Source organism: Podarcis erhardii, assembly GCF_964252035.2.
Source record: "Podarcis erhardii genome assembly, chromosome: 2".
Taxonomy (NCBI): Eukaryota; Metazoa; Chordata; class Lepidosauria; order Squamata; family Lacertidae; genus Podarcis; species Podarcis erhardii.
In genome coordinates this window covers 112343253-112366685 of record NC_138498.1, presented here as the reverse complement: position 1 = coordinate 112366685, position 23433 = coordinate 112343253, and the positions used below count along the sequence as shown (strand labels likewise).

Genomic DNA, 23433 nt, shown 5'->3' with positions numbered 1-23433 from the left:
CTGAGCGTTGGAGATGCTGCTAACGGTATCTCGGCAACCGCTGCTAATACCCGGGATAGGAGAGAACGGCCGGCCCAATAGCGAGGAAGGAGAGGCTGAAGGGTGTGGACACGCCCCATTTCCGAACTACCCAATCAGGAAGCTCCGCGACCGAACGTCAATGGCTCTGACCGTTCCACAGCTTGTTACCTGTTTCTCAATTTTCATTTTTATTTTAAAAATGGGATTCTTTCTTTCTCCCCGGCCCTCTCATTGACCATTGGCTGCAGGATTTGCCCATCTTGCAAATATGTCTAAACTGCTCCCTTTTTTTGGGTAAAGTTTTTTATTATTATTTGGTTTAATAATGCATATAAAACAGGTTTTGTACACAGCACCTTGAATTTATACTCAGGCAGAAGGAAGTTTCTCTTGAGCATCCACACCAAACACAATCCGGGATTGGTTGATCTGAGTCTTTATGCAAACCTTTTATATCAGCTTACAATTACAGAGGTTCTCTGACCCGCTGCCTATTTCCTGCACCTTTGTATGAAGTATATAGCCTGCCCCAGCACCACCTTATGAAGGGCAAGAATTTTGAACCATTAACAAAAAGTAAAATGTATTTTAGCAAAACTATAATCATTGGAGACATATCAAAATAAGGACAAAATGGCGACAGCATCTTAAAAAGTAGAGACATCACCTTGCCAACAAAGGTCCGTATAGTAAAAGCTATGGTTTTCCCAGTAGTGATGTATGGAAGTGAGAGCTGGACCATAAAGAAGACTGATCGCCAAAGAATTGATGCTTTTGAATTCTGGTGCTGGAGGAGACTCTTGAGAATCCCATGGACTGCAAGAAGATCAAACCTCTCCATTCTGAAGGAAATCAGCCCTGAGTGCTCACTGGAAGGACAGATCCTGAAGCTGAGGCTCCAATACTTTGGCCACCTCATGAGAAGAGAAGACTCCCTGGAAAAGACCCTGATGTTGGGAAAGATGGAGGACACAAGGAGAAGGGGACGACAGAGATGGTTGGATAGTGTTCTCAAAGCTACCAGCATGAGTTTAACCAAACTGCGGGGGACAGTGGAAGACAGAAGTGCCTGGCGTGCTCTGGTCCAGGGGGTCACGAAGAGTCAGACACAACTAAACAACAACAAGAGGTGGACACGACTAAATGACTAAACAACAACAAATCTAACCACTCCTCTGACTTCTAGAAATTGTATATGTGAGTCAGATTTCTTATCTTAAAGATTACAGAATCATAGTTATGTGAGGCTACAATATAAACACTTATATTAGGGAGTAAGGTAAAGATAAAGGTACCCCTGACTGTTAGGTCCAGTCGCGGACGACTTTGGGGTTGCGGCGCTCATCTCGCTTTACTGGCCGAGGGAGCTGGCGTACAGCTTCTGGGTCATGTGGCCAGCATGACTAAGCCGCTTCTGGCGAACCAGAGCAGCGCACAGAAACACCGTTTACCTACCCGCCGGAGCGGTACCTATTTATCTACTTGCACTTTGAAGTGCTTTCAAAGTGCTAGGTGGGCAGGAACTGGGACCGAACAACGGGGGCGCACTCCGTCGCAGGGATTCAAACTGCCGACCTCCCGTTCGGCAAGCCCTAGGCTCAGTGGTTTACACCACAGCGCCACCCGCGTACCTGTATTTGGGAGTAAGCCCCAGTAAATACAGCGGGACATACTACACTCTTGTCACCATATACAGAGCTAAAGAAGGCCTCTCAAAGTGTATTGCATCCAATATTCTCTCCATAGCAAGCAGGGAGGAATGGTATCACTTTTGTGGAAAAATATTATTTTGAGAGGGGGTTGGATCCACACTAAATCAGGTCTCATTGAAAACCAGTGCAAAAAAAGATAGTCACCTATGACTAACTAAACTCCCACTGATTTCAATACAAAGAAAGGGCAGCAAACATAGCCTGGATTTAACACAACAGGTCGATTTCATAGGTCTTCATAGGCAGGAGGGAAAGGCTGGGTCTTGTTTTTGGTGCTGGCTGACAAAAGCACTACAAATAGCCACCCCAACCTCGCTCCCTACATCAAAGCCAGACAAAAAGGCTCTCAGTCATCACCCTCACAAAAGGGCAATAAAACACTTGTCCTGCGAACAGTTGTGAGCCAAAATATATAGGATAAATACACAAAAGACAGTTGCTTTTCACACTCAATACAGTATCCAGAATTTTTTCAGGACATTTGCAGACTTAAAATACGGCATGACCTAGTAAAGTTATTGGACTTTGTTTACTCCAATACAAAATCCTGCCACCAAAATCCTTACAAATTGTGTAGGTAAGCAGCATTTAGGTAAGCATCAGAAATGGGGAAATGGAATGGGAAAACAGGTACAGCGCAGTACTGTTTAAAATCATTTTGATCGGAGAGATCACGGAGAGGTTAATCATCAGTGGACACATTCTTTCCCGCCCTGGCTCTCAGAGAATTCACAGCTTTGTTGATTTCCAGAACGGAGGCCTGGAGTTCCTTATCAGCCTGGAATGCTGCTCCGTCCTTCCCTCCCACCACGGCTGCGATTTCCTCCAAGACATCCACCAGCAACTCAGGGACGCAGGCGTAGCTGGACATGACTTCAGCTGCGTGAATCTTGCCTGCCAATAGATCCAACAGGGAAAGGCAGTTTCTGATCCAGGACTGCTGCACTGACACTTCCCTCTGGAGAGCAAGCAGCTCACCACATTGGGCTTCAATCTGGGGGATCCTCTGATTTGCGGAGTGGATTCCAGTTTGCACCTTCTGCTCCTTTTGGGAGAGGCGTGCCATCTTGTCACTGTAGCCAGCCACTTCTGCTTTGCAGAGGTCCACAGCCTGTTGTGCCTCAATTAGTAGTTTCTCCGCTGAGTCCAAGGCCGCCTGGTAACCAATAGCCATGCCAGCTCCTAAAAGAAAAGACAAATCAGTGATAATTTCATCTGGGCTGTTATGTACTGAGTTGAATAGGATCCAAAATGCAGCACTCTGATTGGTCCTAGAACAATGGGATCCAAAATGCAGCAGTCTGTTTGGTCCTAGAACAATAGGATTCAGAATGCAGCAGTCTGATTGGTCCTAGAACAATGCAGCAGTATGATTGGTTGGCAGGAGCCAGCCAATCCAGCTCCGGGTGGAAGTGAATCCACAACCTGATTGGCCTACAGGAGAATCCTGGAATTAGCCAATCACGTGCGGCCCATTGTGTAAATAATGTATATAAAGCAGATATTTTGGGGAAACTTTAATTCCTCCTCACCACTATGAGCTGAATAAAGAGCATCAAATCCACACTCGACTCCGAGTATATTTAATGGGGGTATTGAGGGAATGGGTTGGGGTGAGATGTTCTGGTATCTTGAAGGTACCACTTCTGGTTCAAGACTTGCTGGCTCAGGGGGTAACCTACCAATGAACGACCCAAGCCCTGGCAGGGCCATCATCCGGAGGCCGATTTCCCGGCCCACACGGTTCCTTGCTACTCCCTCTTGAGCCAGTCTCAGCTGCTCCTTTGTATGTTCCAGATGCACCTCCGCAGTTTTCAGCATTTCCTGTGACTTCTTCTCAGCTTCCTTGAGGGCAACGATCTGGGTTCCGAGGTCCGCCAAGTCCCCCTTCTTCTCCTGCAGGTCATCTTGCATGAGTTTCTTCATGGCTATCAGGGCCTCCGACTGGGAATCGAGCAGCTGCAGGCGAGACTCAAGACTATGTTCGGCCTCGGAAAAACGATGCGATGCTTTGGTGACCTGGCTGCGGGTTTTAGCACACATCTCCTCCTTATTTGACCACGGGAGGAGCAGAAGTCCGGTGAGGAGCACAAGCTCTTGCATTCCCGCCTCCAGGTGTTCCTTGATGGAGGAGTTATAAGTCGTATCGTGCACAAGAGCCATGCTGGATGGGAGCTAGAAGGGGAAACAGAAATGGAGAGCATATTAAGGACACTCGTGTAGCAAACTTCATGTAGAAAGCCAGATTCAGAACTTAGTGAAAGGAGGCCAATTTGGGACACCGTTTTGAATTTATGAAAATGTTGCTCAAGGACTGTCCTGACGGAATAGTCCTCGCTTTACTCCACACATTAGGCAGCATCTATTCTAGATCAATGGGTGGCTCTGTGGGTTAAACCACAGAGCCTAGGACTTGCCGATCAGAAGGTCGGCGGTTCAAATCCCCATGACGGGGTAAGCTCCCGAGAGCCAGTGTGGTGTAGTGGTTAAGAGTGGTAGACTCATAATCTGGTGAACCGGGTTCGCTTCCCCGCTCCTCCACATGCAGCTGCTGGGTGACCTTGGGCTAGTCAAACTTGTCTGAAGTCTCTCAGCCCTACTCACCTCACAGAGTGTTTGTTGTGGGGGAGGAAGGGAAAGGAGATTGTTAGCCGCTTTGAGACTCCTTAGGGCAGTGATAAAGTGGGATATCAAATCCAAATCCAAATCCAAATCCAGTCCCTGCTCCTGCCAACCTAGCAGTTCGAAAGAAAGCACGTCAAAGTGCAAGTAGATAAATAGGTACCACTCCGGCGGGAAGGTATATGGCGTATCCGTGCGCTGCTCTGGTTAGCCAGAAGTGGCTTAGTCATGCTGGCCACATGACCCGGAAGCTGTACGCTGGCTCCCTCGGCCAGTAAAGCGAGATGAGCACCGCAACCCCAGAATCATCCACAACTGGACCTAATGGTCAGGGGTCCCTTTACCTTTACCTATTCTAGATCAAGGGTAGGCAAACTAAGGCCCGGGGGCCATATCCAGCCCAATCACCTTCTAAATCTGGCCTGCAGACAGTCCGGGAATCAGCATGTTTTTACATGAGTAGAATGTGTCCTTTTATTTAAAATGCATCTCTAGGTTATTTGTGGGGGAAAGAAATTCGTTCTCCCCCCCCCAAAAATGTAGTCCAGCCCCCCACAACGTCTGAGGGACAGTGGACCAGCCTCCTGCTGAAAAAGTTTGCTGACCTCTTATTCTAGATCGCACCAGTTCTTCACATTAACTGTGAAAGAAAAATGCGCATCCCTAATCCAGAAATGACCACCACCCAGAGAGATACAGCTCCCTAGCTTGTCTCCCAAAAGTTTTATTATAGTACTTGCATTTTTTATGGCCCCAGGAACAAACATAGGAAGCTGCTGCCTTCTGGTAAGAGTTAGGATTTCTCTGTTATAGGACAATAATGTGATTTTTGCTGTTGTTGGATATTTAGTCCTTCCTTGCGTATAGTTATAAGTTATAAAGAAAGGCAGTACAGTAATACCTTGGATCCTGAATGCCTTGCGAGTCGAACGTTTTGGCTCCCGAATGCCACAAACCCGGAAGTGTGTGTTCCGGTTTGAGAATGTTCTTTGGAACCCGAACGTCCGACGAGGCTTCCGCGGCTTTTGATTGGCTGCAGGAGCTTCCTGCAGCCAATCGGAAGCCGCGCCTTGGTTTCCGAATGTTTTGGAAGTCGAACGGACTTCCAGAACGAATTCTCTTCGACTTCCAAGGTACAACTGTACACAAGTTGAATTGAAATTAAAATAAACATGCATAAGATTGAGTTATTGGTGCATTATGTTGTACGTCCTTGAGAGTCACTGATCAAAGCAGAAACCACCCAGTGTGGATTCAGCAACAGTAGATTACTCATTCACTAGTTTTCTTCTTGGCTTTGGTCAGTGAAACCCATTGGCCCAAATGCAATAACTTGGAATGTGCTTGGAGAAGCCCATCGTAAGCCTCACTTCATCCTGAATTGCAACATGGGCCTGTAAAAAACCGACCCTAAGATAATATCAACTCTCATTGCCATGGAATCCTCTTCCTCTCTCGTGAACCGCCTTAATTCTCACCCTTGGCAGGGGGAATTCCCTCCTCAGTGTGTTGGAAGGAGGGCTTGGTTTCTGTACGTAAGACAATTTCTCCTGAGATCAGCAAAGATGTGCCAACCGCCCTGAGGCAGTGGCCTCCACATTCCTTTTAGTCAAGTAATAGAGACAAATTGCCATCCTACCGATAAGGAATAAACTAAAGAAGGCCCTGAGGGGCAATAAAAGGTAGAGGTGAAAACCAGGCAGGTGGGTCAACTTGGTGGATTAAAATAAAAGTTGCATCGTATGCCTGGACTTTGGGGGGTTCATTGGGAGGGAGATGTCAAATGCAAGAGAAAGCCAGTGTGGTTCCTTCCCAAAATTGGACTATGATTCCCATCAGCACTAGTAATGATGATGATGATGATGATAATTAATAAGCAACCTATCTGACTGGGTTGCCCCAGCCACTCTGGGGGGCTTCCAACAAATGAAAACATTAAGCACAGTAAGACATCAGACATTAAAAACTGAATAGGGCTGCCTTCAGGTGTCTTCTAAAATCAGATATGCCCTTTTAAAATGTGTTTTTTTGGGGGGGCATTATTGGGCTGTTGTTTTTATTTTGATTATATATTTTGTGGTTTTATATTTTGATTTTGTTCTGTGATATAAATAAATATATAAATTCTATAAATAATAGTAATAATAGTTGTTTATTTCCTTGACATCTTATGGGAGGGGATTGCAAGAGGTTTTGTAAAGTGGATCATTTTAAATACTGCAAGAAAGACTATGAAGAGAATTATTATTAAGAAACGCAGAATAAGTGATAAAGAATGGGAAATCATCAGAGGTGTTGACGGAAGTCGAAAATATTGTATAAGATGAGAAGATATGTTGTATGCCTGCTGGAACTGATATGTTAAAAATATATATACCGGTGTATGTATGTATATATATACACACATACACACACAGTGGTACCTAGGGTTACATACGCTTCAGGTTACAGACTCTGCTAACCCAGAAATAGTACCTCGGGTTAAGAACTTTGCTTCAGGATGAGAACAGAAATCGTGCTCCGGCGGCGCAGCAGTAGCAGGAGGCCCCATTAGCTAAAGTGGTGCTTCAGGTTAAGAAAAGTTTCAGGTTAAGAAAAGTTTCAGGTTTTTCTCCTGCCAACCAAGGATTAAGGCTTTCTGGGAAATGATATATAATGAAATGAAAAAGATGTTTAAGTACACTTTCCTGAAGAAACCAGAGGCCTTACTCCTGGGTATGGTAAGCCATGTGGTGTTAAAAAAGGACAGAACGTTGTTTTTGTATGCTACAACAGCAGCAAGAATCCTTATCGCAAAGTATTGGAAGACGCCAGATCTACCCACTCTGGAAGAATGGCAGATGAAGATGACGGACTACATGGGACTCGCAGAGATGACGGGCAGAATCCGAGACCAGGAGAAGGAGACAGTGGAAGAAGATTGGAAGAAATTCAAGGACTATTTAAATAAATACTATAAGATTGAAGAATGTTAGTTTGACAAGGATTTAAAAAATATATTGGTTTTCAGAGACATTAGCGTAAGAAAAGAAATGGAACTAGTAAAATTATATGGTGAAATAAGGGAAGGGACTTGCTGATGGAATAATGAAACTAGAATACAAAATGGTGAGGTATGAGGAAGTCGGGGAAATAAGGTTAAGAAATAAGGTTTTGAAATTATTCTTGTTGTTTTTTGTTGTTGTTTGTGTTTGTCTTTATTGTAGTTGTTTTGTATTTGTATGTTTTATTGGAAAATTTAATAAATATTATTATAAAAAAAAAAAAAAAGTTTCAGGTTAAGAACGGACCTCCAGAACGAATTAAGCACTTAACCCGAGGTACCACTGTATATGACATCTGACGGGAGGGCGTTCCACATGGCAGGCGCCACTACCGAGAAGGCCCTTTACCCTCAAATATAAACAATGGCCAGGAATTATGGGGATAATGCAGTCCAACAGCTATGGAGGAACCCTAGCTAGAATTGAGATGAGACCATTTGTATGGCACACAGGCTTGTGTTTGCTCAGATTAAGGGAGAGGGTCCTCTCTTACCACCCCACTCAGGAATGCATGCCCATTGTCCAAGGATATCAGGTCAGAAGTTAAGACAAGACCCACCTGAGGACCATAGCTGTCTTTATGAAATGTGGTCCAAAAGGGGAACGGGAGGATAGTGTGGCAAGTTAATCATCTATTTGTAACCGGCCGAAGTAGCTCTTTGGTGTCCTGAACCCCAGCACTGGCATGCTTCACTCACTCACATTTTACTGGGCATCCGCATGATGCCAGAACAGAAATCATGTGGTGGCAGCAGGAGGCCCCATTAGGTAAAGTGGTACCTCAGGTTAAGAACAGTTTCAGGTTAAGAACGGACCTCCAGAACGAATTCAGTTCTTAACCCAAGCTGCCACTGTAACATTATTGGCAAGTCTTGTAAGGCTGAACATACCCATTATTAATTTTTGTTAGATCTGTCCTGCCTGAAAAAAACATTCTGCATTATTTGGAAACTTGCATATACTAGCTCAGACTATTTGTCCATTCACTTCAGTACTGTCTACTCTGACTGGTAGCCAGTGGCCATCCCAATAAATTCCACTCCCTTTCATCTTCAAGCGAAGATACCAGGGTTTCAATCTTGGAATTTCTGCATTCAAACTCAATTCCTCCTTTCAAAATCAGTGCCCTGTGGTCCCTGCTACCGACAAATTGCGGGGGAGCGGGGATAGAAGTCATCTGTCATAAAACATACAGTGGTACCTCGGGTTACATACGCTTCAGGTTACAGACTCCGCTAACCCAGAAATATTACCTCGGGTTAAGAACTTTGCTTCAGAATGGGAACAGAAATCGTGCTCCGGCGGCGCGGCAGCAGCAGGAGGCCCCATTAGCTAAAGTGGTGCTTCAGGTTAAGAACAGTTTCGGATTAAGAACAGACCTCCAGAACAAATTAAGTACTTAACCCGAGGTACCACTGTACAGTCATACCTCATGTTACATTTGCTTCATGTTACGTTTTTTTTTTCAGGTTGCGTCCCGTGGCGACCTGGAAGTACCAGAAAGGGTTACTTCCGGGTTTCACCTTTCGTGCATGCGCAGAAGCACAAAATGGTGTCACGCGCATGCGCAGAAGCGGCGAATCACAACCCGCGTGTGCGCAGATGCGCCGCTGCGGATTGCGTACCTTTCATGTTGCGAATGGGTCTCCGGAACGGATCCCATTCGCAACCAGAGGTACCACTGTCTATGCTTTTCATTTAGTGCCAGAAACTCAATGTTACTGCCCACACTGGCGGAGGAATGGGGGGGAGCGCATTGCCCCTGGCACCATCAGGGAGGGGGGTGCTATCATGGCTGCCCCCCCGATACACGCCGCGCAACCCCCCACGCCTGGCGCATGCCCCCAGGACGTGCGCAAGCCCGGTGCCGGAGCATGCCCATCCAACTTTTCCTTTGCTGTAGAGACTTACCCTGTTGGAAGCTGCCACTTGCGTAATCTTCGTTTGCTCTGGATCTTCTCCGTGCTTCCAAATCTACACTTTGCTTTCCAGGACCACCTGCAAATAACAGGGATGGTAAGCCAATCGGAATGTAAAATGCAAACGCGGCAGCTCTTCCCATTCCTCACCACCCAGCCCAAGGGTTTAAACATCAACTTGGGAGGAACTAGGATTTATGTCCATGTGCAGCCAGGTCTTTCGAAATGCTTGGGGTATGTGGCTTAACATACCCACAGCCTATTTATGGGGCCCTAAGTTGAGAGCTGAGCACACTGCACCCTTGTCTTTTGGCTCGACGAAAGGTGAGTGAGCTTTGATGCAAGAGGGGATCCCTGGAGATTTTAGTACTGGCGGCTCATTTTACTGTAAAAATTAGTGCAAAATGAACAGGGTGGCGAGGAGGACTATTGAGGTGCTACAAATTTGTGGGCCTTGGGATTTTAATGGAGCGGCGTGGGGGCTGGATGGAGAACATTACTAAAAAGCACAAAACTTCAATAGAGATTGGGAGAAATGTAGATTATGTCTAAAAGAACACTGTAAACACTTGAACTCTCTGGCAGGCTTTTAATAACACTTGCAATGTAACAGAGACTTTGGAGATAACGGAAGACTGTAATTTGGATGAACTTATAATACAGTGGTAGGGACGCGGGTGGCGCTGTGGGTTAAACCACAGAGCCTAGGACTTGCCAATCAGAAGGTCGGCGATTCGAATACCCGTGACGGGGTGAGCTCCCAATGCTCAGTCCCTGCTCCTGCTAACCTAGCAGTTCGAAAACACGTCAAAGTGCAAGTAGATAAATAGGTACTGCTCCGGTGGGAAGGTAAACGGCGTTTCCGTGCGCTGCTCTGGTTCGCCAGAAGCGGCTTAGTCATGCTGGCCACATGACCCAGAAGCTGTACGCCGGCTCCCTCGGCCACTAAAGCAAGATGAGCGCCGCAACCCCAGAGTCGGCCACGACTGGACCTAATGGTCAGGGGTCCCTTTACCTTTATAATACAGTGGTACCTCGGGTTAAGAACTTAATACAGTGGTACCTCGGGTTAAGAACTTAAATCTTAATTAGATTTAGAAGTATAATATTTTGAAAGATATAAATAAGGTACGAAACAAGGTAATAATTTGCTGATATGTTTTATTGTAAAGAACGCAGGGTGAGGGAGATGTGGGGAAGTCCAGTTAGTAATGTAAAAATGTATTTGAAAGTTGGATTATTTCTTTTTCTGTTTTTTTTTTCCGTTCGTTCTTTTTCTTTTTTTCTTTTCTAAGTCTCTATATTTCTGATCTTGTAAATTGAAAATGCAATAAAAATTTTATATATATAAAAAAAGAACTTAATTCATTCCCGAGGTCCGTTCTGAACCTGAAACTGTTCTTAACCTGAAGCACCACTTTAGCTAATGGGGCCTGCCGCCGCCACCGCGCTGCCACTGCGTGATTTCTGTTCTCATCCTGAAGCAAAGTAACCTGAAATGTAACCTGAAGCGTCTGTAACCTGAGGTACCACTGTATGCAGTTGACAAACGTATTTTAAGAACCCACTGAGGGGAGGAGGGAAGTCCTGAGATTCAGAAGAATCTTGTTTTAATTTTGATATTTGCAACAATTTTATTCATATGAACGAATTTGTATAACCAATAAAAAATGTTATTATTATTATTTTAAAAAGAGAGAACAGCAGTAATAAGTAAGGTTACGAAAGGGAGGGCAAGAAAAGGGATAACGTATGGGGAAGATCATGGAAAAACATTAGCCATCATTTAAACACCCTTCCGTAGCGGAATAAGGGGTCAACACAGTAGTGGCTGATGCCTATAGGCAGAGGACAACAACAGTAGGTGGAGCCAGAGTAATGACAAGCGGTTTTGCTCACATCCTTCTCTCTGCTGAGTTCCACAAGGGCAGCACTGAGAGCATTGGCTGCCTCAACAGAACAACAGATTCCGAGTTTTACTGGGGGGAAGGAAGTAGATTCTAGTGAATCAGGGTAAGGGGCTGAGTGCTAGGAATCGGGGGCTGCATCCACACCAGACCTTTAAGGCATGTTCAGGGCACATTTGCCCCTCCCAAGAATCCCGCGAACTGTAGTTTGTTATTGGCGCTGGGAGTTGTAGTTCTGTGAGGGGGTAAGCTACAATTCTCAGAATGTGGGGGGAAATGTGCTTTGAATGTCTGGTGTATACACAGAGTGGGAATTCTGTAAACAGCAGAGCTGGGGAGGCGACAAGGAGCTAGCCCCCATCTGCACTCAGTGGGGTATACTGTATTTTTTAGAAGTAGACCATTTGAAAGTTCACACATTTGTGCAACATGTTTTGTAACGGGAAAAATGAAAAGGACAAACAGCCCACTTGTCCTTTGCTTGTTCTTCGTCCCTGCAAAGCACAGGTCTGGGAAGTTTCCCCCTTGAACTGCTCTTTAGCTTTTAATCAGAACAAATCTCAATCTGCGGGAAAGCCCATTGCCGTTTGCTCCAATTCGGTGTAAAAAAGCAGTTTTCCCCAGGTAAAAGCAGCGGGACGAGAAGAAAAGTGTGTAAACCCTGAGAGAGATATTCACAAGAATGTACTCAGGGCAAATGGTTATCAGCTGGTGTTTGCATCATATGAAGGGACTGATATTGATCTATATTAAAGTGCCAATGCAATTTTATTTTTTTATTTTTGTAGTTTTAAACTGTGTTACATGAACTTGCAAATTTCGTAGTTCTTTCTTCTTCTTCTTCAATATTATGACTCCTAACTGATTGTTTGATTGTGGACGCATCACTGATGTCTGAATATCCACTTGTCTGCATGGCTCTTAACTAATATGCCACATGTTTGGAACTATCTGCAAGATAATGTTTTATAGCCTCAAAACAGAGGAAGGCTCTCTGAGCCTTTTACGAGGGAATGTTAAGCAAGGGCTAATAAACCCATCCACTTTTATGACTATCTGCTTTTTCCATCTGTTCCCCCTTCCCTTCCCCAACTCAGACCTGGTTTGTTGTTACCGGGGTGGTTGATTAACGGCTTGTGTGTTTTTGTAAACCCAAAGGCAATCCAAGGCTGTCAATCCTTGAAGAAGGATAACAAAAAGTGAGGGCGGCAAATTATGTTGCAACAGAGTTGTTTGAGCCATAAACCAGTCAGTCAAATGGCAAATTGACTCAGTAAGTTAAAAGCAGGCGCATTTCAGATTCATTGCACAAAGGTGTCAATCCATTCATTTCCATGAATTGCTACATCTTCTTCCCATTTCAGAGAACACGGAAACCCATCTAGCTAACCCATTAGAGCGCCCCCAGACTTCCCTGCCTGGTCTCTTTCCTATAACTCTCTCTTCTAGAATCCTCCTAAGTTATTTAGCTGTAGCTTCAACATCTGCTACCTTCCAAGAGAATCCAGAGACTGGGGCCAGTGGCCTCTTCCACCTCCAGCTGTAACTCACTGACACCACTAAGTTTTAAGAAAGTCCTGACATTCTGGCCCCCTATACTGCCTTTAAGGGATGCGGGTGGCGCTGTGGGTTAAACCACAGAGCTTAGGACTTGCCGATCAGAAGGTCGGCGGTTCAAATCCCCGTGACAGGGTGACCTCCCGTTGCTTGGTCCCTGCTCCTGCCCACCTAGCAGTTTGAAAGCACATCAAAGTGCAAGTAGATAAATAGGTACTGCTTCTGCGGGAAGGTAAACGGCGTTTCCATGCACTGCTCTGGTTCACCAGAAGCGGCTTAGTCATGCTGGCCACTTGGCCCAGAAGCTGTATGCTGGCTCCCTCGGCCAATAAAGTGAGATGAGCGCCACAACCCCAGAGTTGGCCACGACTGGACCTAATGGTCAGGGGTCCCTTTACCTTTACCTTTATGCTGCCTTTAGAAAGCAAGCACCATCCATAGTAAGGGGGGGGCAGGCATCAGGTTTGCAGGACCTTGCTTGTTTTTTTACTGGAACTCAAAGAGCCATAAAACAGACCAAGATGCAAAACAATATATGCTTAGAACTAAAGAACATGTTCCCCTGTGATTAGGGATGTGGGAGATTACATTTCTTTTGAAGGCAAACCTACCAAACTGGCACATTTCAAAACACACCACCATTCAAAATATACACTTCTCTGAATTCTGCAGTGCCGTTCTCCACCCAAGCAATGTGTACAGGAATTTATGTTTTAAGATCAAGTGGACATGAAAATGCATATATTCCTGAAAATAGCATACGTGAATGCATTATAGCGTATCAGGAGAAATGGCCACTAAAATGCAGTAGATTTTCATGAGGCTTTTCCAAAGTTGCAAATTTGCTGCAGAAATTGGAGTACCAAATCAAAGGTTGGACAAATGAGAGAATTGCAGTTGGCAAATCCATCCATCCCTACCTCGCCTGGAATACTGCAATGCGCCCTAGCTGCCTTTGAAGGTGACCCGGAAACTACAACTAATCCAGAATGCGGCAGCTAGATTGGTAACTGGGAGCGGCTGCCAAGACCACATAACACCGGTCTTGAAATACCTACATTGGCTCCCAGTACGTTTCCGAGCACAATTCAAAGTGTTGGTGCTGACCTTTAAAGCCCTAAATGGCATCGGTCCAGTATACCTGAAGGAGGTCCAGTGCCGAGGGCCTTCTGGCGGTTCCCTCACTGCGAGAAGCCAAGTTACAAGGCAGAGGGCCTTCTCGGTGGTGGCACCTTCCCTGTGGAACGCCCTCCCACCAGATGTCAAAGAGGAAAACAACTACCAGACTTTTAGAAGACATCTGAAGGCAGCCCTGCTTACGGAAGTTTTGAATGTTAGATCTTTTATCGTGTTTTTAATATTCTGTTGGGAGCCCCCCAGAGTGGCTGGGGAAACCCAGCCAGATGGGTGGGGTATAAATAATAAAATTATTATTATTATTATTATTATTATTATTATTATTATTATTATTATTACCTGTGAGCTGCTGCTGCCGAGCACACTGACTTGTTCTGAGTGCCAAAACTGAGCTATACTCACAGACTTTCCACATAAAAATCCACACCTAAGTTTTCTTCATTTCAGCAGTCTAATTGTGGTGACAAGGAGAATAATCATTTTGTAAATATTTATTAAGGTTTTGCATAAAAAAACAGGTATCACAGTCAGAGAAAAAAACAAAAGAAAAAGACAATCAAAAACAGCACGGACCAAAAATGACAAAAACACACACACACACAAAAAAAAAAAAACAGAGAAAAAATTATTTCTTGCTTACTGTCTTTATAACCCTCTTTCCTGACTTCCTCACATCTCCCTTTTCTGTGTTCCCCTTTACACAATCAAGTTCAGCAATTTCCTGCCCTCTTTCCAATCTTATACCCTATTATACATTTCAACCTATTATACCTTTGGTTTCTTTTCCTTTTAAAGCCATTTATCACATGTTCTTTATAACTTAATCCCTTGTATCATTTGTTTAGTCTCGGCATAATAATACTCTGGTCTTACCCCTTTTTTCTCACATCATTTTTACATATTTCTTTTTACCATGTCACTGATGCCATATTATCTTTATATCCAACATCATTTTAACATTCAAACATTTTACAGTGTTTTTGGAAATATTCTTTGAACTTCTTCCAGTCCTCTTCCACCGACTCTTCTCCCCGGTCTCAGATTCTGCCAGTCATTTCTGCCAATTCCATATAGTCGATCACTTGCATCTGCCATTCTTTCAAAGTGGGCAAATCTTGTGTCTTCCAATACTTTGCGAGACAAGGAGAATAATCATTTTGATGCTGCTCTTGTTAAACAGGAGTTGCTTACCCACTGGGAATCACCCAGAGATCTACTAGCAGATACCAATCTACTTTCTCCCCACCTCTGTTCTAAATAACCCAACTCTCACTATGCTCTGATCTGACTTGGGAGTCTCCAAGGCTCAAGTATGTGTGCCCTATGACAAACTGGTACCTTCCAGATGTTGTTGGATTCCAGCTCCTGTCAGCCCTGCCAGCATGACCAATGATGAGGCATGATGGGAGTTGTAGTCCAAAATACATCAAGGACACCAAGCTGGGGGAAGGATGGTTTATATAATCAGTATTGCCCATGGATGCAGATAGTATCAGATGACCTACCACAAATCAGATCTGTAGAATTACGGCTGTTGGGAGTCACCTGCTGGCTGTCTCTCAAGGGGAAGGGAAATGGCCTACCAATCTTAGAATCATGGCCCCTTGTGTTTGTTCAAGAAACCAATTCATGGTACCAGTTTTCTGGCTCATACAACCACTAAGCATTATTTCTGGTAAATGGCTAGAGTTATAATCTTGCAGCTTCAGATACACGTTGACAAGAATATGCTCAGAGACTTACAACTTCTGGTTCCCTGGGCCTATAGTATCACAATTTTGCTTGTCTCAGCAACCTACACTTGGTGAGGAATTTGTTGGTTTTATGAGACCTATCACTAGTCAGGTGACTGCCCCTTGTGACTCAGGCTCCAGTTTTTAGGTGGATCTGTTAAAAGAGTAATGCTTGTGAGTGAGTGAGTGAGTGAGTGAGTAAGTGAATGAAAAAATTAAATGTGATGGGCTTGTTCTCAAGGTCCTCTTTCCCGAATGACATGTCACTTTTGTCCCCCAGGCTCCGCACAATGGCATTGCCAGAAGGAAAACCGCATGGTTTGGTCAAGGCTGTGGAGACCCTCAGCAAAGGACATGACGTACGCAAAGAAACCGAGCTTCTCATGAAACCGTACGCCAACTGGGAAGAGTTTCTCATGCCAGCGCCCATCTCCATTGCTATCTTGGGGGAGCTGATCTTCATCTCCACAGGGCAGGGAGACTTCTCCATCAACCTGCTTCCCCCAGAGGGAGGCTTCCAGCACCTCAAGTACCCAGAATCCTTCAAGGCTTCTTTGTGCCAAGTCAGCAACCGAGGCTGGACCGCCTTCAACGAGGCTCACGTCAACATGGACCAAATCAGGCTGCTGGCAAACGGCATTCCGGAACAGATGAAAACGATTGTGCGGACTCTCATCCAGGAGGCCGAGGTGGTCACCGCCTTGCTTCCTAACCAGTTGAGGAACCTCCAGATGGCGACAGAGCAGTGCGGTGGGTTGGCCAAGGCGGTGAGGGCCAAGTTCACTGATGTGATCAACCTCATCCAGGAACTCCTCGAGGCTTGTCTCAACGCCAAGCAGGGCTACGAGAAGGAGTTGGAGGAAGTGAAGACGGCTCTGGAGCAAGCCAAGATCAGAGAAAAGTCGGCCAAGGAGGCCAAGGAGATGGCTGAAAGGTACCACCACCAGATGAGGGAGCATGTGGAAGAGTCCTTCCAGCAGTACAAGAAAGCCATGGAATCCATCCCCACAGGCTGGGATGCCGTGGGAATGGAGCTGGTCACCACCCTCACTCAGACCCTTAGTGCTTTTTCGGTTGAGTTTACACGGATGGCAGCAGGGAGGCAGAGGAGTCCAGGAGAAGCAGCTGGCATGGGCAGTGGGGAGGGACTGGCCAGGATGTTTCCATTTATATCAGCTAGTGTCATCTGCTCCAAGTCCGCTGAGCTGTTAACATTTGCTACCAGCTTGAAGAACGTCTTGGATGAACATGGAGGCCTTAAGGCATCTATGATTGTTGATGAGAAGAGTGGGGAGGTCAAGACAGAGTGGGTGAAGAAGAACCTGCAGAGGCTGAGAGACTCCATTGAGAAAGAGGAAGGGTGCGACCCCAAAGTCAAAGCCCAGGAGATTTGCCAAGGTGGGTTGGATATTTGCCAACAGTTGGAGAAGGTGGCCTCGGTGGTGGGTGGCCTTGGTTCTGTGGGGAAGAGCTTGCTGGATGGGATACACCAACTCCACAAGAAGGCCTTGGAGTTCGACTCCTATAGCAAGGCCTACACTCGGTCTCCGGCCTTTTCCCCCAAACCACCCAACGTGTCCAAGATGGGGGAAGCAGTAAGCTCAGGGGTGGAAAATGCCCGTCTGAAAGTACAGCAGAGCCGGGAGACGCTGAAGGCCACAAGGGAGGAGTATCAGAGGAGCTTTGAAAACTTCAAGAAGCAGAACGAGGAATTGGCGGAGATTCTCTGCACCATGAGAGGCTATCAAGTTAAGGAGGTGGACTTTGACACGGCCAGAAAAATGCTCATCAAAGGCCTGGAAGCCCTGGGGCGGGTGAAGGAGCAATGGGAGAAGATGGTGAGGTTTTTCCAAATGATCTCCAACTTAATTGATTCCTGCTTGGTCTGGAGCGTGAAAGAATTTTCTGACACTGTGGATGGAGCCCAGAAGATCTCCAGCTACTCATCCAAAGCTTTCACAGCTGACCTGGTTTACGGGCATGTTTTTAACGCCTCCAGCATGGCCCAGCTGGTAGCCATGATTTCCGAGACTTACACCCTGGTGTCAGAGAAGTACCTCATGGAGCGTGTGAGCAGCTTAGGCCGCCTCCTGGCCATGGAAGCTGACCAACCAAGCCTGGCTGCCGAGCGAGCCGCGTTAGCTGAGGGCTGCGACGCGGCACGGAAAGCGGTGAAGGAGCTGGTGCTGGAGAAGAAGGCAGAGTTCGAGAGAGGGCTGGAGGCCAGAGCACAGGCCATTGAAAGGGAGATCAGAGCCGTGCTGCCTGCAAATGGGGATACTGAGCCGCACCTGAGAGAGCTCAGCCTGGAGGAGGAAAGCAAGTTTCTGTAAGGCCCGAAGAAAGGTCTCCAAACCGTGGGTGGGTGTTGTCCGAGAAGGCTTTAGGAGGCAGGGATGGAACCAAGAGAATGCTGGTGATTAACTCGCAGGTCAAAGGTTCCACTTCACCACTGCTGCAAACACGAAACAGAAGTACCTTCGTTCTGTATGTTCATCAAAGCAACAATAAACATGAAAAGAGACTTGTGTGCGGCAGCAAGAATATGATTGGCACAAAATTGGAAACAAGAAGAATTACCGACAAAAGAAGACTGGAGGATGAAACTGATGGACTATGCAGAATTAGATAAATTAACAGGAAGAATTCTAAATCTGCGGGACCAGAGATTCACAGAAGACTGGCATAAATTTACGGACTATTTGGAGAGTAATTGTGACGATCATATTATGCTTGTAGGTTTGCGAGAAGTTTTGTAAGGTGGACTATTTGAACTATTGCAAAAAAAAAAAAAAGGGTAACGAGGGGGTCTGTTAGTTAAGATAATTAAAGGCAATAGGAATTTAAGAAATGCAGAATGAGTGATAAGAACGGAAGACCATCAGAAGGGCTGATGGAAGACCAAAGATTGTATGATGTGAAGTTCTGTTGTATGAATGATAACTAATATGTAAAAATTAATAAAAATTATATAAAAAAAGAAAGAAAAGAAAAGAGACTTGTGTGTGTATGTGGCAAGCTGCTGCCATCTGGTGGAAGAAGTGCTTGGTGTTTATTTGATATTTGTTGAGGGACAACCATTTCCCCAGAACTTTTCTATTTTATTTTCTAATAATAATGATGATAATATTGGGGCGGGGACATGTACTGATGCTGTGGGTGCCACTCACGGGAAGGGTGGAGCTGTCTCCCCACTCCTCCATCAGTCCCTGCCTCTAGCTCAGGCATAGGCAAACTCCGGCCCTCCAGATGTTTTGAGACTATAGTTCCCATCATCCCTGACCATTGGTCCTGTAGCTAGGGATGATGGGAATTGTAGTTCCAAAGCATCTAGCAGGCCAAAGTTTTCCTATGCCTGCTCTAGCTTGTTTTGAGATGCAGATCAGTCCAAACCACTCTGGATCAATCTGACCCACTTCAAACTGGTCCAGAGTTGCTTTGGCCCTCTTTGGAATAAGCCTGATTCAGTTCGGAATTCAATGTCCATCCAAAGTCATGATGCAGCACTGCTTTCTTCAAAAGAGCAAGTGTACACAGATGGAGGCCATTTCCTATGCTCTCCTGCAATACCAAAGTCTCACAAACAATCTCATAATGTCAGCTGGCACCCCACCAACAGCATATGAATCAATCTGGCTAACCTGATGCAAATACACACACACACATCACTCACACACGAAAACAAATTTCACTACAGCCAATCAAAGACAACCACCCACCCCCTAGGCCATCCCCAACCTCTCTCACCAACAAAGGAATATAAGTAAAGAGAACCCACACAAGTGACACTGACACAAAACCCCACACATACACTAAGTAGAAGAATAGGAGCGTTGCCACCCGACCCCACCCCACTCACCATTCCCCCCTCCACCTCTTCCCCACTTTTCTTCCTAATGTAACACTAATATCTCAACAAATGAAGCTGATCTGTAGAAAATGTAAATTGAAAGAAGAGACATTGCACATACTTTTGTAAACCAAGAAATCATATATATATAGTTAGCCGGGACGCAGGTGGCACTGTGGTTTAAACCACAGAGCCTAGGACTTGCCGATCGGAACGTCGGCAGTTCGAATCCCTGTGACGGGGTGAGCTCCCGTTGCTTGGTCCCTGCTCCTGCCAACCTAGCAGTTCGAAAGCACGGCAAAGTGCAAATAGATAAATAGGTACCGCTCTGGCAGAAAGGTAAACGGCGTTTCCGTGCACTACTCTGGTTTGCCAGAAGCGGCTTAGTCATGCTGGCCACATGACCCGGAAGCTGTACACCGACTCCCTTGGCCAATAAAGCAAGATGAGCGCCGCAACCCCAGAGTCGGTCACGACTGGACCTAATGGTCAGGGGTCCCTTTACCTTTACCTATAAAGTTAGCTAGCCGCGTCAGAAAAGGCGATAGAGCAAATTCAGTGGAACTGTATGCAAATCCTAAACAGTAAGTTCGCAAAAGTTCATCAACGTGCCTGATTATGATCGTGTTTAGAATTAAGTCACTTTAACCCCTTTAGAAATAGCTTGCCTCATTTCCTTATAGACCAGAGTTCCCCAAAATTGGCCCTCCAGCTGTTTTTGGACTACAATTCCCATCATCCCTGATTGCCAGTCCTGCTAGCTAGGGATGGTGAGAGTTATAGTCCAAAAACAGCGGGAGACCAAAGCTTGGGAAACACTGCTGGAGACTGTGTTCATCAGGCCTTCTCATCATACTCATGTCCAAGGCTAACTTCCGCAGCACCAGTTATATTTGATTTATTGCATCATTATATTTGTTTCATTACATCGTCTATAACAGCAGTTGTCCATCCCTATCTGAGTCCTGATGTACTGATAAGGGCTTTTGGTGACACAATGCACACAAACAGCTTTCTCTGGTCAGTGCATCCCGTTTCAGCCAGACCCTTGTCAAGTAGAGGGCCCGGCCTTCAACACGGTTTCCCCAGCCACTCTGGACGGCTCCCAACAGAATATTAAAAACATGATAAAACATCAAACATAAAAAACTTCCCTAAATAGGGCTGCCTTCAGATGTCTTCTATGATTCTATGATTCTACAAAGTAACACTAACCTACCTCAAAACAAAACAAATTCCTTCCAGTAGCACCTTAAAGACCAACTAAGTCAGTTCTTGGTATGAGCTTTCGTGTGCATGCACACTTCTTCAACTGCATGCATGAAACTGCATGCACACGAAAGCTCATACCAAGAACTGACTTAGTTGGTCTTTAAGGTGCTACTGGAAGGAATTTGTTTTGTTTTGACTATGGCAGACCAACACGGCTACCTATCTGTAACTAACCTACCTGTTAAAGTTCCAACTTTACAGATGCATTTTGTAGGCGTTTCTGGCTGAAAAGAGCCAACTCCCTTATTACAAGGTAGCACTGCCCTCATTATGAAACTGCAAGTATGGCGCAGGACTGCAAACACACACACTCTTCACTTTAACCTCAAATTCTCTGCACATGTAAAAAGATGCTTAAGAAACAGCAGTTTCGGGAAATGGTTTCAGGACTTGTCTGTGGGTTTCAGACATGTGGTTTACATATCTGTATGTGTTTGCTTGGTACATTTATGAACATCTATCTCATATATATATATGACCTTAAAATTCTTATAACAATCTGGACTCTCTCTGTGCAGAATAAAGGTGCAAATATGTGTAATTAAACCATATTTCTAAAAGCTTAAGGAACTTCCTAGGTGAGATCACATGGTCAGAAATACCCGAAAGAGGTGCCTTCAGTTAAGCTCAAGCAAGTACAGTAGTCTGTCCCTTGCACGGAGAAGACAGAAAAATGCCGTTGGAGGACAGAGAAAAGGTGGAAATGCTCATTGTTAAAATCGTTACACGTATGGTTCTTAATTGGAAACTATATGCTGATCTCCGTCAGCAATTTCTAGATCAACTCTGCATCCCCAAATGGAAACCAGAGTTGGAGGTCATACATTTTCTATTACTGGGGAATGATCAGGAGCTCACCAAGTTAGTGGCTAAATATCTCTATTTGGTTTTTTGTCGTCAAAATACACTGCAGACTTCTGATCTCCCTGGAGACCTAGAGATGTGACGATAGACTGCTCTGCCTCCTTTCTTTTAGCAAAAGTTTTGTGCCACTGGGGAAGTGGTAATTCTGTATTGATTTGTTTTGGATGACGCTCCTTCAGGTATACTGGACCGAGGCCGTTTAGGGCTTTAAAGGTCAACACCAACACTTTGAATTGTGCTTGGAAACATACTGGGAGCCAGTGTAGGTCTTTCAGGACCGGTGTTATATGGTCTCGGGGGCCGTTCCCAATCACTAGTCTAGCTGCCACATTCTGGATTAGTTGTAGTTTCCGGGTCACCTTCAAAGGTAGCCCCACATAGAGCGCATTGCAGTAGTCCAAGCGAGAGATAACCAGAGCATGCACCACTCTGGCGAGACAGTCCGCGGGCAGGTAGGGTCTCAGCCTGCGTACCAGATGGAGCTGGTAGACAGCTGCCCTGGACACAGAATTGACCTGTGCCTCCATGGACAGCTGTGAGTCCAAAATGGCTCCCAGGCTGCACACCTGGTCCTTCAGGGGCACAGTTACCCCATTCAGGACCAGGGAGTCCTCCACACCCACCCGCCTCCTGTCCCCACAAAACAGTACTTCTGTCTTGTCAGGATTCAACCTCATTCTGTTAGCTGCCATGCATCCTCCAACCGCCTCCAGACACTCACACAGGACCTTCACCGCCTGGTTCTGATTTGAAACAGAGGTAGAGATGGGTATCATCCGCATACTGATGAACACCCAGCCCAAACCCCCTGATGATCTCTCCCAGCAGCTGCATGTAGATGTTGAAAAGCAAGGGGGAGAGGACATAACCCTGATGCACCCCACAAGTGAGAGCCCAGGGGTCTGAACACTCATCCCCCACCACCACTTTCTGAACACGGCCCAGGAGGAAGGAGTGGAACCACTGTATGACAGTGCCCCCAGCTCCCAGCCCTTCTAGGCGGTCCAGAAGGATGTTATGGTCGATGGTGTCAAAAGCCGCTGAGAGATCCAGCAGAACTAGGAAACAGCTCTCACCTTTGTCCCTAGCCTGGTTGCAGAAGAAGGACATCCCCTCTACAAACAGTCTGAAATTATATCACATGTTGGGGTTACTGTGGCTCAGGCAGGCCAAGGTGTGATATTCCTGAGGATTTTGCAAGTTTTACATAGTTCCAGCAACTTTTTACATAGTTTTAATGAGGGTGAAAGAGGAGACAGAAATGAGGCTAATAGTAAAAGCCTTTTAATAAAGGAGATATTTATGTAACTGCTACCAGGACCAATATTGCAGGAAAAGAAAGGTTTACAGGCACACAAATAGTCATTTCACCCCTGTCTCTTCATTACAGGTAAATGTCTTAAAACAATTAATTACATCTACTTGCAAAGGAACACAGCTAAGAATATTTCTGGGATTAATTCAAAAACAGGACTGATCATCTAGTCAGTACTTGGATATACTTCTGTTTACAAAAATAATGTTTTTAGAAGCATTTGAATTTCCCGGTATTTTAAAAGGGTGGGTGGAGTGGCTTTTTGGCTGATTGATTCAATCTCCTGTCAATTTAACACAATCCTTTCTTCCATTATGGAATGTCAGTGTTTGCTATGATTTCTACGTCATCCATCTTGCTGTTCTCCATTTACAAAAGAAGGATTCGAAATACACTTTGAGTTTCCTGACTCCCTAAAGGTGGGAGCCGTCAGGGAGATCTTGGGCGGTTCTTCTGAATGAGAATCTTCTTGTATAATCT

General features: G+C 45.4%; 2 protein-coding genes and 1 long non-coding RNA gene across 4 annotated transcripts in view; 1 reads left to right on the top strand and 2 right to left on the bottom strand.

The window, feature by feature from the left end:
- Nucleotides 1-23433, bottom strand: part of LOC309337506 — a 211505-nt gene that overhangs the window by 64572 nt on the left and 123500 nt on the right. The gene's annotated exons all lie outside the window — the stretch shown is intronic.
- LOC309336662 (uncharacterized protein) lies at nucleotides 121-18638 on the top strand. 2 transcript variants are annotated; one of them, XM_081852790.1, is made up of 2 exons: nucleotides 121-315; nucleotides 15933-18638. In XM_081852790.1, exons 1-2 carry the CDS (start codon nucleotides 290-292, stop codon nucleotides 17983-17985), a joined length of 2079 nt encoding a protein of 692 aa, XP_081708916.1. In that variant the 5' UTR covers nucleotides 121-289; the 3' UTR covers nucleotides 17986-18638. The 2 variants fall into 2 exon arrangements, with proteins under 2 accessions (XP_081708916.1, XP_081708917.1); XM_081852791.1 differs by lacking the exon at nucleotides 121-315 and adding an exon at nucleotides 9317-9642.
- On the bottom strand, nucleotides 1188-5492 carry LOC309337117 (uncharacterized protein). The gene is made up of 3 exons (XM_081853819.1): nucleotides 5257-5492; nucleotides 3416-3908; nucleotides 1188-2915 (listed from the first exon to the last, which is right to left on the bottom strand). Exons 2-3 carry the CDS (start codon nucleotides 3894-3896, stop codon nucleotides 2416-2418), a joined length of 981 nt encoding a protein of 326 aa, XP_081709945.1. The 5' UTR covers nucleotides 3897-3908; nucleotides 5257-5492; the 3' UTR covers nucleotides 1188-2415.

Coding starts and splice junctions, on each gene's coding strand:
- LOC309336662 (XM_081852790.1), top strand. CDS start 290: ATGTCTAAACTGCTCCCTTTTTTTGG. Junction 316..15,932: donor AAACTGCTCCCTTTTTTTGG/GTAAAGTTTTTT, acceptor TTTGTCCCCCAG/GCTCCGCACAATGGCATTGC.
- LOC309337117 (XM_081853819.1), bottom strand. CDS start 3,896: ATGGCTCTTGTGCACGATACGACTTATAACTCCTCCATCAAGGAACAC. Junction 2,916..3,415: donor AGGGCTTGGGTCGTTCATTG/GTAGGTTACCCC, acceptor CTTTTCTTTTAG/GAGCTGGCATGGCTATTGGT.